Genomic DNA, 19,272 nt, shown 5'->3' on the forward strand with positions numbered 1-19,272 from the left:
TGTGTAGCCTTACAAATAGGAAGGACCGGATGCTGAACTCCTGCCTTTAATGATTTGTAACAGCATTTTACTTCTATGGTTTTTGTGGGTTTATCCAGCCCACGCATAGCTTCATTATGCCTATACACCGGAAGAACTAGGGTGGGGAGGGGGAGCAGAGAAATTCCAAGGGTGGGAGCCACCTGAAAGGGGGCACAGAAATCCCCAGACTGTGACTTAGCCTCAGTCAGTGCTGCAATCGGTCATAGCTACATCAAAGCAAGAGCGGGTGCTGTGAGGGGGAAGGGGGTGGGGAGCAGAGAAAGCAGGTGGAAGGAGTGAGGCTCTGCCTGCACCTTCTATCCTTGTCAGGGGAGGAGTTACTGTGTGAATGTGTCAGTGTGCTGCGGTGTGTATCAGTGTGCTGCGGTGTGTGCTGCGGTGTGTATCAGTGCGCTGGTGAATGGGGGCGCGGTTGGCAGAACTTGCCCCAGGTGCAGAAACACTTAGTTACTCCTCTGCCTATACACTTATAAGTCATGTTTGGTTTGTGATTAATACTGGTATAACAGGGGGAAACATTTTTTTTCTCCCCTCACCTTTCTTTACATTTGTGTATATACTGTGACCTGCCAGCTTCCGGTTGTCATTTTAAAGTAACTACTCGAGTATTTTTGAAAGTGTCCTTGCTTCATAGTGGTGGTTTTGTAATTTATATTCTGCGTACAAATAGGTCATTCTTTTTTAGAATGCATCCGATTACGAGTCTTGGTTTCTAAGTGCTTTATTAGAGCCTTTTTTCAATACATTTTGATACTCTTTCGGGTAGCACCGGAGCCATTGAGGCTTATTGGACTTACACCATAATGGGACATTTAGTTTTGTCCATTTCGCCGCGACACAATTGCCGCCGGTGTTCGGCTGCAGATTGACCCTCCGGTGTGGCCGATCCGCCACTGGAATCCCTGCAGTCAGCCTCTTTCTAAGGCAAGTTTTTACCGTTTAGGGTACGGGGTTAATTTAACGGTTTTAGCGTTTAGGGAAAGGGGTTTTAGGGTAAGGAGTTTTAAGCGCCGGTGGCCATTTGGTCAGAACAAAATAGGCACGACTAAAACGTCCTACACTGAACTTACACTGTATTTATTATATATTTAGGAATGCAGGACGTGTGTGTAATTATATGATATGAATGCAAATAAGTTTTGTTGTCTCTAACTAGAACCTGACGTTTCAGCAGAAATAACACTGAAGATAGGATATACAGCTTAACCCCGTTATAGCGCGATCCGTTACAACGCGAATCCGTTTATAACGCGATGCAAGGGCGGCTACCAATTTTCGTATGTATGAATACTTTGCAACACGATTATCGGTATCTTAAATACTTTATTGTACAATGCATACAATTGTACATTATTTCTAACGCGATCCGCTTATAGCGCGATGTGATTCTTTGGACCCCAAGCACAGCGTTATAAGGGGGTTGAGCTGTATTGTAACTGAATCCCAGATCAGTGTTCCCCAGAGAGTGGGTGTTCCTACTTCTACTATCAAATCAGATTTCCTCCAGAACAAGTTAAAAAGACGCAGTCACAACAGAAGGAAATGTAACAGTTATCCAGAAAGAAGTTCATGATTAAAAAAGTTTGAAAGACATTGTTTTTCCCCATTTCCAAACTACATTTTACAGCAAATAAGAATATCACTTGAGAGCACGTTCACATGTCCCAGACAGGTCTGTAGCCCTGCGTATCACCATTATATCTCAGTATACAATGGTTCCACTGCAGGAATTTGGCCAAGGCTCGTAATATACTGTGCGCGCGTACACGTGCCGCACACTTTGTGTGTATAGAGTCCGTGCTGTGTGTGTGTGTGTGTGTGTGTGTGTGTGTGTGTGTGTGTGTGTGTGTGTGTGTGTGTGTGTGTGTGTGTGTGTGTGTGTGTGTGTGTGTGTGTGTGTGTGTGTGTGTGTGTGTGTAATTACTTAAATAAGATTTTTTTTAAAGAAATAAAAAATGTCACACACATTTTCCTCATCTTCCCCCATTGGCTGGTTCCACGCACCCTGCAGTGCGCGCAGTCCTATTATAGAAAGGCTGACTAACCTCAGCCAACTATAAATGCCGCGTGCGCACGGTGCAGAAAGCGCGCACACTATAGAGCAGCCCTAAGACAGCTTCTCACTGCAATAAGGTACGTGGGGGGCTCAGTGCAAGCAGCAGTTGCATGGAGGAAAGTGTGGCCAGAGCTGATCTGTGCTTGTAGAGATACCTGTAGCCTTCTGTCTGCTTCTTCTGTTTGGGGTGTATGTTTCCTGGCTTGCCCGTGTGTTTGTTATGGGTGTCCTGTTACCATGTGGTTAATGCTCTATAACCATCTCCCAGGCACTGCTGCTCATGTGAGACCCTCACACTGCACACAGATCCCACTAAACCCCTAGGAAACCCTCTATAATTGGGTCAAATGTGATAAACAGAAGCCTGGAGGGTTCATACCCAGCCCCAAGGCATGGTGGGAAATATAGTTTTTCCTGCATATGGCCGATACTATTCCATGACGTCACTTCTGTTACACATTTTCGTTCCCAATGAAGGATTTTTTTGTCCTATGAGAAATTACTAGGTGCCACCACAGAAATGTCACTTTAAAAACGACGTTGAAAATAAATAAATAAATGGCACGGTTCAGCTCCAAAAGAGGAGCCCAATTATAATTCTGTAAACAAAAATAACAAAAATGTATGCGACAAAACGAGGAGGGGGGGGGGGGGGTGTCGACCTAAGAAGTAGTAAAGTGCTTATGGTGATTCAAAGTAGTTCAATTCTACATTCTCAGAGTGTTCAACTTAGAGACTGGAAATCTGACTGTGTTATTACTCATAGTTACATCATTGCATCAGGTGTTCTGAAGGGACATCACCTTCATTCCTCGCACTGGAGATCCACCTCCGCAAGGTTATGGAATAAGCCATGAAAGCATCAACTACTTTCCATTGTGCAATATCAATACAAATAAGACAAGCAACATACCTTCCAGTAGCTCGATCTGTTGATGAATTAGAATCTGGTCAATCTGTTGAAAATAATCATGATAATTAGTGGGTAATTAAACCGAGCACCATTACCAGTAGTTTATATTTTTCGCAGTTTAACAATTACCTACCCAGTGAAAAGTGACATACTGAACTCAATACTGATACATTATTACAGGGGTGCGCAAACTGGGGGCCGCAGGGATTTCTTGGGGGGGGGGGGATGGTCGGGGGCGTGGCAGTTGCAGAGGCCGCGCGCTCTTCCCCAAGGCATTTAAATTAAATGGCGGGGAAACGTGTGAGACCCCTGCAACTTCACTTTCCTTGTCTTCACAACGTGTCGCCATCGCAACGCGCGTCGAATTACACATTTGGCGCCGGGTCCTAGGAAAGGGTGGGGCGCGAGTGCTGGGGCTGCCAGGAAGGGGGGGGGGGTGTGCGGGCGCAGCTCAGAAACTTTGCCCACCCCTGCATTATCATACCGATAGAGAAATTTCCAAGGATATAGTATAGTTTAGTCTTAAAGAGGAAATAATAATAATAAAAAAAAACAAACAAAAAAAAACAGCGTCAATTTTGCATAGTTGCGCCCCCACCCCCCCCTCCTCCCTATAACGAAGCAGGGGGTCCCCGGAGCTGCACCTGATTAATTTAGGGGAGCCCCTGCTTCCGGAGATACATCCATTGGGGGGGATGCCGGTAGCCGCTGTGGCTTACTAGTAGGGTCACGCAGTAGCCACTTTAAGCTCCCAGGCCATGCGGGCCCAGAGGAAGCTGTGACATCATCCGGCGCGGCTTGCTATTGGCCCACATGATGAAGGAGCTTTAAAAAAGCAGAGAGATAAGACCCCCCCCCCCCCAACAGTGTGTTAGTATCTCTGGAAGCAGGGGGACCCCGGAGTGGAAATGAATGGGGTTCAGCTCCTGGAACCCCCTGCATCAATTTTATGTTTTAAAAATATATTATTTGCTTGCTTGGATTGCTCCTTTAGCACACTCACCATGGCAGCCATGTTTCAGGAGTTACACCTCGCCTCCTCTTCACCAATGGGAGAAAAACCTCTTTTATAAATAGCGGGGTTGGGCTTCACCAGGATACAATTTTTACACTATGGGTGACCATGCAGTACAACCATCACAAAGCAGCAAGTCGAGTTTGCACTATGTTTTGGGGCAAGACAAGTTGCATTCACTGCTTGGATTCTACTGCACCGACACACTTTATTCGAGCAAATACCCGGTATGTACCTGGTAGATACCTGGAATGCGCCGCTCCTCACCTCTGACAAGCCCCGTTGCATTTGCCTTCCCAGCCTGGGTTCATGCCTGGCTGATGGGCGGCTGATCTGTTAAATGATGATGATTAGGATTTAATAGGCTGCAATGCTTCGCGTGTCTACCAGATGGCATAAATTCATGAATTGTAATGCAGTGTATATATATATATACTGTGCAGTATTGCAGCCAGCGGGAATAAAATGCTTCAATCCCTGCCTGAAAAATAACTCAATGCACTCGGGCAGAAAACAGTCACAAACCTCAATACACCCGGGTATACCCGAATTCGTGGGACTAGCCATGCTCGAATAAAGTGTGTCGCCAGTGTAGTACAGTCAATAATGCTTCCCATTAAGAATGGGACCATGGACTTGATGCATTCCCACATGGCTTGCAGGGTATATCTTTCTGGGACAAGGTCAAAAAGCTTCAAAAAAGGGGTGGCTAATGAAAATACAGTTCCTTAATGAAAAAAAAAAAGTGTGTGGATATCTTTGAATTTGAACTTTCGTATTGAATATTGCTATACTTGTAAAAAAAAACATACTGTAGATACAATGGAGAAACAGGTCGTGTTTCATGGGAATCAGTGTATTTGTAGCATTGAAATCAAGCTACCTGGGTCAGGTATTCCAGTCCCGGCGGGCAGTTGGGATTTGCCGCAGGTGCAGGCATCCATGCAGCTGTAGGTCCACCAGGCCCCATTGGTTGATTCTGGATTGGTTGTCCTGCTATATAACCGCCATAGTTCGGCTGTCCTGTCAAAATGAGAAATAAAGCAAACATTTTACAAAGAGTAAAACAAGCCGTATGTATTTATTTTTTTAAATGGACGCAGCACTCGTACAGGTGTAGCAAACCTTATTGTCCGGTGCATCTGCTACCCGTGGTCACGCGAGCACAGAGGCCACAGCATAAGAGGATTAATGCTGGGGGTCCTATTCGGAAGCATGGACCCCCGCGTCACTAATCGCCGCAGGCGCTTTTGCATGTTCGACCACGGCATCTGGACAGCAAGGCTTGCTACAGCTGTGCATGCATGTTTGTGTCCATGTGTATATTTCTACATGATCTGTGTCTACGTGAAAATCTTTGTGTATGACTGTATAACAGAGTAGATGTAGCCGGACTTCATCCTTGGTGCGGCGATTTTCACTGTATCAGTGTGGCCACATCCCGGCTACACATCTACCAGCCTTATGGACAATAAGCTGCCTACAAGGATGAACACTGCGGGACTCCATGCTTCTGAATTGGATCTCACAGCATTAATCCTTTTGGGCCATCCTTCAGTCAGAGAAAACCAATCTTCACCTTTTGGAAGAGCTGCCTAGCCGTATCTGGTCCCTGTCTGCAGCCGCCTCTGCCGTCTGGATCAAAATCCCCTGCTCGCTGAAGGTAAGAAATGTCATGTCCAGCACCCTTGATGATGTCCATCATGGCCCAAATATGGCCATCTAGGATCTCCTACAGATGTAGATCCCCACATAAAGGGCATCTAACATCATTCAGAGGGAAATACAGCCTGCCTCACTTACCTTCAGCGAGTGGGGACATGGATCCAGGCGGCAGAGGCGGCTGCAGACAGGGACCCGATACGGCTTGGCAGCTCTTCTGTCCCTGTAGGATGGCACATTGAGGGAGGGATTATCGCAGTGGGGTCCCCATTCAAAAATGATGGCGCCCAGCAGCGTTTATCCTTCGGGGCCGCAAGTCTTACTGTCCTTGTGGCCGCAGAGGGGCCACGGATGGACTGCAGATGTCTACATTTTTTTCCGAGGCCAAAAGGACAGCAAGTCTGGCTACATCTGTATGTGTTTAGATGTGTACGAGTGGCTTTTTGAGTGAACGTTGTGCAGTGTGTGTTTGTGCACCGCTGCACTAACTGTGGCCACCCCCCAGAGGGGCGCAAGAATTTCTAGGGGTGACACGGCGGTTACAGAGGCCCCGCGCTCATCCCCACGGTATTTAAATGAAATGCGGGGGGGAAGGCGTGAGGCCTCTAACGCCCTTAACTGCTCTCTGCCGGGTCTTCGGCGACGCGGTCACAAGACCCGCAACGTAATTTGACGCCGAGTCCTTGAAGGGTGGGGGGCGCGAACATTGCGGCTGACGGGCAGCGCAGCTCAAGAAGTTTGCGCACCCCTGTGTTGGCGATTTTGCTCAGTGGTGCCAACGTTAGGAGCTAAGGCACCATTAATCCAGATGCGTTACTGGCTCCTCCGAGTCCCCTAATAATTATTATAAGGAGGGGATTCCTTTGAACTAAAAAAAAAAATTTATACACATTTTTTTTTAAAGAAATAATTGAATTGGTTAAAATGTTCCAATTATTATCGTTCACACAGAGGGAAAACATTCAAGAAAATAAACTTGCGGTATTAAGTTATCACATGCACTTGATCCAGAAGTGCAATCTCCGTCTAAACTAGCTAACTATTAAAATGAACGGAGATGGGTGATAACAAAAAAAGGTAGAGACGTCTTATAAAAAGCAGAGTCTTATTCTATAATGAGACCAATGAGGCTTTCTGGGAAAAGGAAGGAATTGTTATTAAATGCAAATGAAATGTGTATTGCAGCAAAAGATTGAGAGGACCTCTGTATTTTCTGTTTGTGAAGTTGAATAACTTTCCTGCTATCGGATCACATGTAAAAAATGTAAACAAAACATTAAAATTATGCTTAAAATATAATTCAACATTAAAGCAACCCCCCCCACCCCCCTTTTTTATGTTCTTCCCCTGATTTCTGAGACACTGATGAAGTTACCAAGTTTAAATCTCTCACCAGGGGGAAACAAACTGGCCATCAAAACTCGAGCCAATGTGGAAGCCACATCTGTCGTCTAGTGTGGTTTCCTATTGGATGGCTATTTAAATGTCCTCTAAAAACCAGAAATGAACACTGGTAACCTCACTGGTAAGTGTCTTGGGGTCCCCAGAGTAGAAAACCATGCAGTTCAACACTGAAGGACCCAACAGTTCCAATTCTGTAAAAATAAGGGGGGGGGGGGGGAGGGGGGTGCTGCTTTAAATAAAAATGCTTTTAAAAGCAAAATTGGAACATTGGCAAATAACATTAAATTTTTAAGCCATAACAATGTGTATGAATTCTCCAAGTATAGACGTGTAGCCAGGCTCCCTCGGTGTGTGGGTTTCCCCCCCATCACCTCCGGGTGGTATGGTAGCGTGGCCAGTTGCAAGGGGGTGCGAGGCCGTGAGGGTGCGGGCTCATGCACCAGCTGGGCGCATGAGCCAGCAGCAAGGGGGGGGGGGCACGTTGCTTGGGAGGCGAGCGGGTCACAAAGGCGCCATGGTGGATGGACTCACGCATGCGCGGATGAGCGGCGGCAGCCATTGGATGTCATGCATGTGTGGTGCACAGCTAGCTGTCACGATGACAACTTTTATCAACACATTTATATTTCTGGGTACTTTATTGAACAGAACAAGTTGCAAAATAAATTGTGATTTATTTCCTTAATAGACAAACACACGACATCTGCAGAATACACTTAAAACAACACTCACGGGAATCAGGGAATGAAAGAAATTGTCCTTTGCTTGCCAGTGCAAGAAATGCAGCCTTGGTTTTAAAAGTCCTGTGGTTATGTGGATATTAACCCCTTCACTCCTGGACTGGTTGCTGCTGTACTGGAACAAAGTCTTGCATCTTTACATCATGGATTAAAATTCAAGAATCACACTGGGAATAATTGGGAAGCCACATTTATAGACTGCCCAAAGCCATCTTTAACATGTGGATCCAATCCCCTCGTGGGAACAAAAAAACCCACGAATAGCCAAGTGACCCACAGTTCATAAGACCGGTCAAAAGGGCTGTCCGGTGGGCAGGGCGCATGGGTCCGGTTGACGCCCATGCCACTTAGCATACCTGGGCCCCTTCTTGGGGCCACTGGGTCTGGTCTCTGTCTCCAAGGTGTTACTAGCCTGATATCTGCTGTGCATCAGTATGCCAGTATTGTATACATTATGGGTCTCTGGGTCTTGTCATAATTGACACTCTTTTAGACAGGGGGACTCTAAATCTGTGGGAGCCTTTTGAGGCTCCATCATAAAAATAATTACAAACCTTTGAGGCTTGGTCATAAAAATACCGAAGCTCATTCACCCATATCACAGCTGGAGGTCCAAGTAATTCCTGCTTGGACTTACAAAAAAATACATCCTGTCTTACATTTAAGATCTGCTATCATGTGTTGGTTAGAGGGTATGGCAAGCAATGCATCTTGTCTTTTTTACCCTCGCAGACAGGGAATGGCCTGCACATGGGGAATAAAAATGGCGGGGACAGGGCAACAACAGTAATGCATGGCAAATCAGGTATTAACCCTTTCCTCCCCATCACACTAGCAAAACCCCGACCATGGGATGGCACAATGGGATGGCATGATCTTGGCATGGGACTAGAAGTCCCATGAGCCTTAGGACGCACCACATGACACCAGGGAACCAATATGTTGTGGGGATTTGCCTGGGAAGGAGAGTCTGACAAGGGGCATACTTTTGCTCAATTGCCGTCAGGAGAGGCTAGGGGTAGGTGGTAAGGGTGCAGGGGTCAGTGACCCATTGCATTAGGCCAGTAACCCCCTAGGCCCCAGATAGACCCTGAGGCACCTTTAAGTTTGTGGCTGCTCCAGGGACAGGCCCTAGGATAGGGAACCTGCCCCATTAGAGCTGTGTAGTAAGTTAAGGTATCCAGCAGACGCTGTATATTCAGGAGGAGTCTGGGACCAGCCCTCTCAATCCAGGAAGACTGACCCAAGGTGGGATCACCTCAGAGGACAGCCTTCCTTCCACGTGGAGACCACATCACGGGAGTCAAAGTCGCCGGATCCATTCTGGTTGGAGTGACCGGGTGCAGGAGCGCCCGGCAGGTACCTTAATAAAGTGCACCAACACCTTATACTTTACTGCGCTGATCACGTCAGGGTGGGAGTCACACTTGGGGACACTCGGTGGGTGGAGTGACTAAGGGGACTCACTGGTATTATGACACGGTGAGGGGTTGCGTCCTGCGTGACGCGTTGGCTAGTTGTGCCATTAGTGGGAACTGGTCTTATACATCTTCATACACCTATAGTCAGTGTTCGACAAACCTATACATTTGCTCGCCCCGGGCGAGTGGATTTAACCCCCAGGCGAGTAAATATTGGCCCAAGCAGCACACATTTGGTACTAGGTGGCGAGTAGATTTTTTTGTGTGGCGAGTAGATTTTTTGGTCATTTTTCAACCACTGCCTATAGTGATAAGAACATATATGCTCAGTAAAGGATGTTCTTGTTTTATTATACAAAGTGTGTGTTATTGGGTTGTATCCTGTGAGGGGTTCCTCAGGCAAGGTCGGGATCCTTCCCAGGTGGAGGCGTTGCACCACGAGTATTGTGAATGTATAAATACCCCAGGCTCCCAGTGCGGAGGCTTCGGCTCCCGAGAGTCATACAGGTACATACAGCGTTAGTAGCTTCTGTGATCAGGGGGAAACAGTGCTACACACGTCAATTTAAAAATTGTATGTATGTGTATGTAGCCATGTGTAAAATTGGTGTACATATCTCTTTCTCATGCTGGCAGTAAACCTGGTAAGTATGCAGGATTGCCAGTAGTCATGATGGAGGTTTGCCCTCAAACCCTGGTGAGGTGTCATATGTCCCAAAGGAAGTGACAACATGCTTGGTGTCCACCCTTAGTGACATCAGAGATGTGCCTGTTCCTGAGGTGATATAAGACACAGAACTGCCTAAAGTTAGTTCAGTTCCTGTTGTTGTGCTGACTCTGTTCAGGAGAGTCATGTGGAGGTCTGCAACAATGTTGCAGAGGCTGATGCAAGAGCTGTGACTGTGTGCAGCTCAGAGCAGACAGAGAGAAGCTGGTGAATCTTCCTTAGGGGAGAGGTGGAAGCAACTCCATTAGAAAAGGAGGAACCTTCCCAAGGATTGCAGCAAGAACATGAGCGGCTAAGTACGACCGCTATGAGGGGCAGTCTGCCTGAACCGTCAATAAAGATGACCTTGATCAAAGATACCCTCGTGTGTGAGTCTGGGATTACTCTGCAGAGGAAAGCACCACAGAGGAGTTCCTCATCAGAATCATCCCCATGCGGACGCAGGGATCCTGATGAGGTGGAGGCGCTGCACTGGATATAGGTAGGACTCAAGTACACTACCTCAGCTGCCTGTCTGGGTTGGCAATCCCCACACAACATCATGCGGGAGACTCAGGAGTCCTGTTGCCAACAGGTGCACCACCAGACACTACACTGTAATGGGGACTGGTTAGACCACAGGGGCCAATATGAGATTGGGTGGGTCAGGCCAGGCCAGAAAATCCGTTACATGTAGATTTAAGGAAAATGTACAGAAACATCTATGCAAAAATATATTAATTGGACATCTTAAAAGCAGCCATTGAAACTACACATACTTAACTATACTCCATTATCTAATGCTGAAGGCTTATCCTGGAGGTTAGCTGGACACAGATGGCTGAGGCCACATTAGCAATTTAGTCATGAAGGCCCCGCCCCTCCCTACATGTTTCCACACAAAGCAATTTGTCTGTTTCCAGGAAAAAAGCCCCAGGGGTGAGCCCATAATTGTGGTATGTGAATTAACCTTAGGAATTCTTGAACAAATACATTCCTAAACTCTTCCTTCTTCAGAACCACGTTAAAGAGGTAATGCCATATACGGAAATACAAGGATTTTTAGTTTATTTGTTTGTTTTTAAAACAACTTATCAATGTAATCAGCTTCCTTAGAAAAATATATAAGTAAATTGTTCATTTATTTACTTCTTAAGAGTAGTAGGTTTCTATTTTCTTGGTGTATATATATTTTTCCATTCAATATGTGCATCAATACAATCTGCACATTGACAAGCGATTAGCTAAGCTGCAGATCGATCCGTTCTCCTATGATCGATCGCTTTCTCCGGGTTATTTAATTCACCGATTGCTGCAAAACTACCCACAATGAAAAGTTCTGTGTGGAAGACCATGTGACCAGGCAGTTACTAGATACAATTGATGCACTGCTAGGGAGTTCATAGCTCAAGAGCTAAAGCCTGTCAGAAGAGGAAGGGGATGGGACTTTGTAAATGGTTTCCATAGAAACAAAAATGTCTGTTAAATTAGAATACATTAAAAATGTCTTGACATTTTTTTTTTTAATACTACAAGTATTTTCTCATAGAACCGATTTATTACAAAAAAAAAACACATGTAGGATATTGCTTAAACTGCAGCTTTAAGATTAGAGAGCAGTAGAGGTGAAAGGGGTAGAAATGAGTTATGGGTAGCGTGCAGGAGATGAGCTAGGGCATAACAGATCAGAGCTGATATTTAGGGAGGAGCAGATGGGTAGAGTCTTGAAGGTAAGGACAATGTCGAAGGTGATCTGAAACTGATGGGAAGAAAGGAGGGGGATTTAAGGAGATGAGCAGAGACTGCTTTGGGGTAAAGAAACATTATTTTAGCAGAATTTGAGAGATTTTAAAAGGAGAAAATTGTGAGGCAGGGAAGCCTGTTAGCAGCAGTATGTTACAATAATCCAGACGGGAAACGATAAGGGCATGCATTAGTTTTAGCAGTAGATTGACAGAGGAAAGGGAGGCTCTTCGCAATATTACAGAGGAAGAAGCGACACATTTTAGCCATGCCATTAATGAGAACGGAGAAAAAAACGGGAGTCAAAAGTCACTCATAGGCAACGTGCTTTGGCGACAGGACAGATTGTAGTTCAATTTACTGTGATGGAAAAAGTGGGCATTAGGTCAGATTTAGGGGGAAATATAAGGTGCTCAGTTTTAGACATATAGGGTCTCGATTAAAGAGGTTTGGTAAATCACGTGCAAACTATGATGAGGCGGCCACATTTTTGGGGGCTACAAAAAAATAATAATTCACATTTCCCCTGGTTGTAAAATGCTCTGTTCACCCGCCACACCCAGGCTTTATCTTAATACTTCCCGGCATAGTTCCAATGATGAACTGTGCCACCTACATCAATTAACGTGACCCCTCTCTTTTCTATCCTCCCAGTGTTAGCAGGTAGAAGCTTAGTAATTAATACAAGAAGTCGATTGTTTTAGACGCTGACAACCAAACAAAAACTGCGCAGACATTCTCTAAATCTCTCTTACCTTGGTATGCTCCTGGCGGGTACTGAGGATATCCATAAGGAGCCTGCATACCTGGAGCAGGATACCCGGGACCTGGATAACCAGCAGGGGGGTAACCTGGAGCGGGATACCCTGCGCCCGCATTCCCTGCAGCAGGATACCCTGGATTCCCTGCAGCGGGATACCCTGGACCCGGATTCCCTGCATCTGGATACCCTGGACCCGGATTCCCTGCAGCTGGATACCCTGGGCCCGGATTCCCTGCCGCTGGATACCCTGCACCCGGATTCATTGCAGCATGATAATCTGGCCCTGGATTCCCAAATCCAATGTTTGGATCTTGTCCATGTTTTTCATCTATTAGAACAATTGAAGAAAAATATTAAAACCAGACATGCCCGATAACATTGTTTTCTGGTTTGAGGTCTATAAAAGAGCAACAACAAAAAAAAATAGAAGATAAATACTTACAACTATGCTTTGGATTAAAAACTATTTCCCAAAGAATCATGCATTATTTTTAACTGGCTTGAAATTTGTTTTGAAGGAAATGAAGCCGTTATCTAGGACACTGCATGTTTTATGCTTTTATGACCCAAAGCATCAGGACATTGTTGAAATGCAACATTGTAATATCCTGTTTAAATGTCAGTAAATTTTATGGGGCACTTATGTCCCTTAAAGGGGCCGTTCCAAGTAATGTCAATATTTGTTTTTTTTTAAATAACTTGGTGTAAAAGCTTCCCTATAATTATGAAGCCACCATTCAAATAGACAAATATAAGTAGTTAATTAGATTGAAGCCAGTGTGCCTTGAGAAATGCAAAACATTTTTATTCACAAGATTCATACAAGTAACTGTTACTTTAAGGATAATTAAATCTTTTATTCTAAACAAACAAAAAAATTGTTATCAAAACACACGAATCTCTGCTGTATTTTAACAATCATAATTTATCCAACATTACCATGACGTTAACCATAAATTGATTATATGGTAACCTTTTTTAATATAAATTATTCACATACGGGACTCATTAGTTATATACGCTGTAGGTGTTAAGAAATGTTTGCCACATTACCTTTCATTTCCATATTGCTGGCAACAATCGATCCTGGAACAAAGTTAAAAAAAAATATATATATATATCTGTGAAGCGCTAACACATACCATCATGAAACGTATACTGTACTAATGTTATATAGTGCTATAAAAATTATTTTTATCTTAGCCTAGCGATAGCAATAGACAAATTCTCATGAGATAAACTAACATTAACCATATAGTTTGAGAAGGTACTAATGAGAACACAAATATACGTAGCCAACCAGAGTTCACAAGTAAGTAGGGCAGAGATTATTCCTGCACTGCACTTATCCAAATACCAATGTAGACAATCACCTTACACCATAAACAAGGATATGTGGAAAGATGCAGCATACAATACCTACTACCTCTACTGAAAGCATATGATAATTATGTATATGTTGTGTATATATGAATAATACAGAGGCTAATGATTGGCCCAAAAGGTGATGAGATTAAGATGTAAATATCGTTGGGTGTAACATCTAAGAATGGATGAATTAAAAATGCTGCAGTTCATTTTATTTAATTTAAAAGAGTGTCAGTTATTCTTACACCCCCTCCCCTTCATACTGCTACCAATCCTGCAGTGTTCTGTCTATGCTGTTGGCATCAGCTGTACCTGACAGAATAAAGCTGTTCACAATTATAAAATACTTCTCACTGGGGAACCTGGGAAGGTGGTATTATCGGCAAGGTTTTGCTTCTGATAGCGTTAAAGTATTAATTTAAAGTGCTTTTCTCAGTGTTCTGAAAGCAAAACAGGTTCCTTGCTGTAATATTCCAGATTCCTACTGCGCAAAAGAGCTGGTATTCATTAAAGTCATGATAGGAAAATGAACATGATGCTATTAGCAATCGCCAGGACTTGCCTAAACAAACTTAAAATTTGCCAGCAATGCGGAGAATGCAGGACACGGGCGTAATCCTTGCAGAGCCAAAGGCACCAGCCACGGATCAGCTTGCAATGCTCTTTAGGCCTCTGGGATGGGGTCTGCAGGTCAGTAGTACACAAGCACTACAAACACGGGTCTGCCAGGTATGCTGCCTCACAGCTGAAAACTCCCCTCTGCAAAAGAACAGACAGCCAATTAAGACAGAGGCTAGCACCTTCAGCTAATTCAGGAGCTATAGAAGCATGCCAGGAAATGTTCTCTTTGTATTTCTATTTAATGTTCTCCCCCCCACCCTTGTTATTTTCTGACAGAAGGGTGTGTAATGAAAATCGCAAAGTATATTAATGAATCTGGTGCTAAGGGGTTAATATTAACTCATTGAAAGTACCTTGCCAAGGAGAAAGGTGAGTTGGCTAGAGTAGCCGTGTGTATTAACCCTGGTTGCATACGTTAGTCACTTGCTCACAAGAGTGCTTTTAGTGACAGCTGGTATATTGGGACGGCTTGAGGGGTTAGTTCATTTGAGGGACCTTTGCAATGGTGAAAAGTGGGCTGGCTAGAGAGCTGTGTATCAACCCGTGTCCCATATACAGGTCATGTGCTCACAGGGTGTGCCGTACGTGACACGGTGCATCTCCTAAACCTGTTAAAGTGATTAAGCAATAAAATACTGCCCACTTTATACTAGTCTGTAAAATCAGTTACTGAATAAACTATGGGCAGTTTGTCACAACCTCTCTGAAACTGAAAGTTCTCTGCTCATTCCTACTTCTCAATTTTTTACATATTTATTTTGGTTGGTTCTTGTAACATTTTTAAAAGGTCTTTTCATCGCGATCAGTTGAAGCTTTTCAAGACGGTGTTTATTTGAAAATGTATATACATGGACAATATACAACGAGCTATAATAAGGGCCATCAGCGCTGGATCACACATTGGCTTAATAGGCAGGGTAATACAGGATTGAGCTCCCCTTATTCGAGTTTAGCAAATCTCCCCATTGGTCACGTGAAATTGCTCCTGTCATGATATCAGGAGATATTCAGTATTTTAATCAGACACATGAGGTTAACGCTGAGTTGCAAAAAAATAAAATACAATAAATATACAAGAATTGTTCTTATGACCTGTAAAACTGCACCAGGCCTAGTTTCATGGGTTTTATAGGACTACGGTATCTGGGGTCAACACCTGGATTTGCAAGTGCGGGGGGGGGGGGGGGGAGGGATTGAAATATGGCTGTCCTGATGCTAGAATAAATAGAAACTTTTTAAATATAACTTGAAAGGGATGCTTTTGTGTTCTGTTGAATATCGGAGGGCGTGGCTAAATGTGAAATATCCTGGGACTGACAGCAATTTCCAACAAGAACAAATAGATATTTGTAACAGTTGCAATGAGATGAAGCAAATTATGATCACTTCATGATTAGGAGGTGCAAAAGTAAAAATGGCATTTCACATACAGGTGTGCACATCAAGTACACAGATGCAATAGTGAAGATGACATTTCTCCAGATATTATAGGAATAATGCCGCCGGACGCTTTCCCCTGCTGCCCCCGATATCCCCTGCTGCCCGGGACGGGAGGTGGGCTTGGGGGCACGGGAGGTGGGCTCGGGAGGGGGTGCCACGGGAGGTGAGCTCGGGAGGGGGTGCCACAGGAGGTGAGCTCGGGAGGGGGTGCCACGGGAGGTGAGCTCGGGAGGGGGTGCCACGGGAGGTGAGCTCGGGAGGGGGTGCCACGGGAGGTGAGCTCGGGAGGGGGTGCCACGGGAGGTGAGCTCGGGAGGGGGTGCCACGGGAGGTGAGCTCGGGAGGGGGTGGCACAGGAGGTGGGCTCGGGAGGGGGTGCCACGGGAGGTGGGCTCGGGAGGAGGTGCCACAGGAGGTGAGCTCTGGAAGCGGGTCGTGGGAGGAAGCGGGCCGAAGAGGACTTCCTCCTCCGTCCCACGTTGGGAGCGGGGGGGAGGAAGGGAGCGGGCCCTGCTTGTCGTGCGCATGCGCGAGGGACCGCAGGGGGAATCGCTGCAATTTTGGGAAACGCTGATATAGGTAAACCACCTAGGACCAAAACCTAGTTTGCACCTAAAAATACCATATATTGATAGTACCAGGTAGGTGCATAAAGTTACAATCATAGGTAGGGAGCTCCCTTAATAGCAAATGAGGTATGAAATAGTCCTAATACCAGACTACTGCTCCTAATATGATGGTAATGCTAGGTCAGATACACATAGTGATTATCATAGATATAGTGTGATCCAGACAAAGACTAGGAGGTGTATGCAGCAGAAAAGGTTGAACTCCCTAAACGAGCAGGTTCAAATGTGGAAAAGCCTAATATCCTGACCCAACACTGCACCAGTCACACAGATATCACCGCAGATGTAATGAGCCTTAGGCACCACACATATATACACAAGCACAGCAAATAAGTGCCAGTATTTGAAACCCACAATCAAACTATGAGAATGTAACTATTGGTCAGCTGTAGATTCGTCAATTTTAAAATAAAAGACTTCCAAGTAGGAGTCTTACAACATCACTACGTGCCCTTTCTTTGATTTTAAGAAACAGTCTGCATTTTATACGGTATGTTTCCTGTAATAATCTTTACCTTTAATCTGAGCCCTGTACTCTTTGTATATTAAAGCTAAAATTTAATAAGTAATACTTGTCACTCTGATTAGAACTGCTGCATGCTTTGTAGAGAATAATTTACATTTTGACACATTTTCCTACAACAGATTTTTGTGTGTATGAACCTTTGTCACATATGTGATGAATGGTATATGGGGACGGATTGAGGGGAGACATTATTCACTTGAGGACCCTTTGCGGAAGGTGAAAAGTGGGTCAGATAGTGGTGTATTAACCTTAATCCCATATACAAGTCACGGGCTCACAGGTGTGCCGTACCTTACAGCTGCCATTGCCTCACAGAGAACAAATAGTAATGAGTCTTCTGTTAGTATCTTATAGTGTAATGACAAGTGAAAGGCAGCAAGATGTTTATTTGTAATAGTCCTATGATTGTATGTTTATTTCCCAGCTTACAGCACCTTTCATGTGCACATGAATTCTGTACACATACTGAGATCTAGGTACCAGAACTGTATAATAGTCACCAAGATATAGTTGCCTTTTGTTTTAAGAACTGTTTCAAAATACATTACTTTTATATTAAAGTTAAAATTAAGATTTGCTGCCATGAGTAGAACATATGACCGAAAACGTCACCCGGAGGAAAGGTCTCGGCAGAAAAATATAAAATCGCTAATCTGTAAACAATGTCCACTTTCCATGCACGAACAAGGATGTAATGTTCTAAATGCAGCTACTCGCCGACTATAATTAGTAATGAGCACAACCGACACTAGGGGTTCTTTTAAACCGCCCATTCTCATAGAGGTGCAATTCCACGTGGTTGGCGAGTTGAATTGCTTAGGGGCCTCTGAGTGTTTGTTAATCAAGTGTTTGTTAATCAAGTGTTTTCGTTACCCTTATCCCCACCCTGTCCTTAGAGACAAGAAGGGGAGGGTGGGACTCTGGCTGCACAAGGACTTTCTGATCACACAGCAAAATCACACAAAAAGGGAGCAGACAAAGTACACACACATACACACAACACACTTTAAAAACAGGTTATTGGAATTAGTTCACTTTGGTCCTAGAAAGGATTTGCCCTTTAGATGAAGCAAAATTCAACATGGCGGAATGACTACTATAGGGAATACCAAGCCAGATGTAGCCAGTGTGATATATCCATTCTGTGACTAGGAGTAATTTAGTAACCATGTGTTTTCAACTGTTATAGTGAACTATTGGAGGCCCACTAGAATATGTAAACAGCATCTCCAATTTCTTGGAGCCAGCCATGTGTTACTAATTTGTTGGCTCAAGTATTGTAGATGCGTCATTCCTGCTTTCCACAATAACTATCAACTGTTAGCACTGGCACTATAGTGAACACACACACACCACACAAACACACCCACACCACACAAACACACCCACACCTTTTATGTATGTTTACATACATATGTAAAATAAGAATGTATATTCAGGCCTCAGAGTATCCAATCAAAGATTGTGATTTTGGATATAGAGTGTTGGTTATGGTAAGAGGTTTCGAAGATCAGGCAGAGCATTGTGATAGCCATTAATGTTAAAGGATGCTCAAAAAGGGGTAGTCGTGCACTCAAAATAAATAACCGTATAAAAGCGTAACGGGCCCGGGACGCCAGTGCCCTTTGTCCCCCGCTGTTGGCGGCCCTGCCTTTAATAACCAACATATACAGAAACCCAAAAGAACAGTTTCATTTTGCTAGTAAAACAAATTGTTTTTTTTTTTTTTTTCCAACTTGTTCACATACTGTGAAATCCTCTCACGGTTTCATGATTCAATGACTGAGCCAGCTGTGCTGAAGCAGGGATATCCTTGAAATCTGGCCTGTCGATAGCCCTTGAGGACTGGAGTTGGCTACCCCTGCACTAGCACACAGTTGAATGCACCAAAGGTTGCGTCCCCGTTAGCGCTGAGCGGGCGGCGCTTGCGGCGGTTACTTACATATATGGATATGTGTAACTCCACGTTCACGCGGTGCGCACGGGCACACATGCTCACCGGCGCTCGGGTAAACAAACAAAAAAAAACTGACTTTCTAATGCGCTCAACTACCCGCAATCACCCCCCACGCGCACAAGCGTAAATGCCAGGACACCGGCACTCAGGGCCATCTTAACATTAGGGGCCCCGGGCAAAGCAGTGCACGGAGCCCTATCTACACTGTCGCTCCCAGCCTCCCACGCGCTCACTAGCAGCAGTAGGCACCGGAAGTGCTGCACTGC

General features: G+C 44.7%; 1 protein-coding gene across 6 annotated transcripts in view; it reads right to left on the reverse strand.

The window, feature by feature from the left end:
* Positions 1 to 19,272, reverse strand: part of PLSCR1 (phospholipid scramblase 1) — a 39,554-nt gene that overhangs the window by 18,386 nt on the left and 1,896 nt on the right. For 3 of the 6 annotated variants that reach the window (XM_075570391.1, XM_075570392.1, XM_075570393.1), the window contains exons 2-6: positions 14,396 to 14,592; positions 13,519 to 13,551; positions 12,458 to 12,793; positions 4,910 to 5,049; positions 3,012 to 3,054 (exon numbers count right to left, since the gene is read on the reverse strand). In XM_075570391.1, the coding sequence (XP_075426506.1) occupies positions 3,012 to 3,054; positions 4,910 to 5,049; positions 12,458 to 12,793; positions 13,519 to 13,531 (532 nt within the window). In that variant the 5' untranslated portion in view covers positions 13,532 to 13,551; positions 14,396 to 14,592. The remainder of the gene's footprint in view (positions 1 to 3,011; positions 3,055 to 4,909; positions 5,050 to 12,457; positions 12,794 to 13,518; positions 13,552 to 14,395; positions 14,593 to 19,272) is intronic. The other 3 variants (XM_075570396.1, XM_075570394.1, XM_075570395.1) reach the window with 1 other exon arrangement.

Source organism: Ascaphus truei, chromosome 14 (genome assembly GCF_040206685.1).
Source record: "Ascaphus truei isolate aAscTru1 chromosome 14, aAscTru1.hap1, whole genome shotgun sequence".
Taxonomy (NCBI): domain Eukaryota; kingdom Metazoa; phylum Chordata; class Amphibia; order Anura; family Ascaphidae; genus Ascaphus; species Ascaphus truei.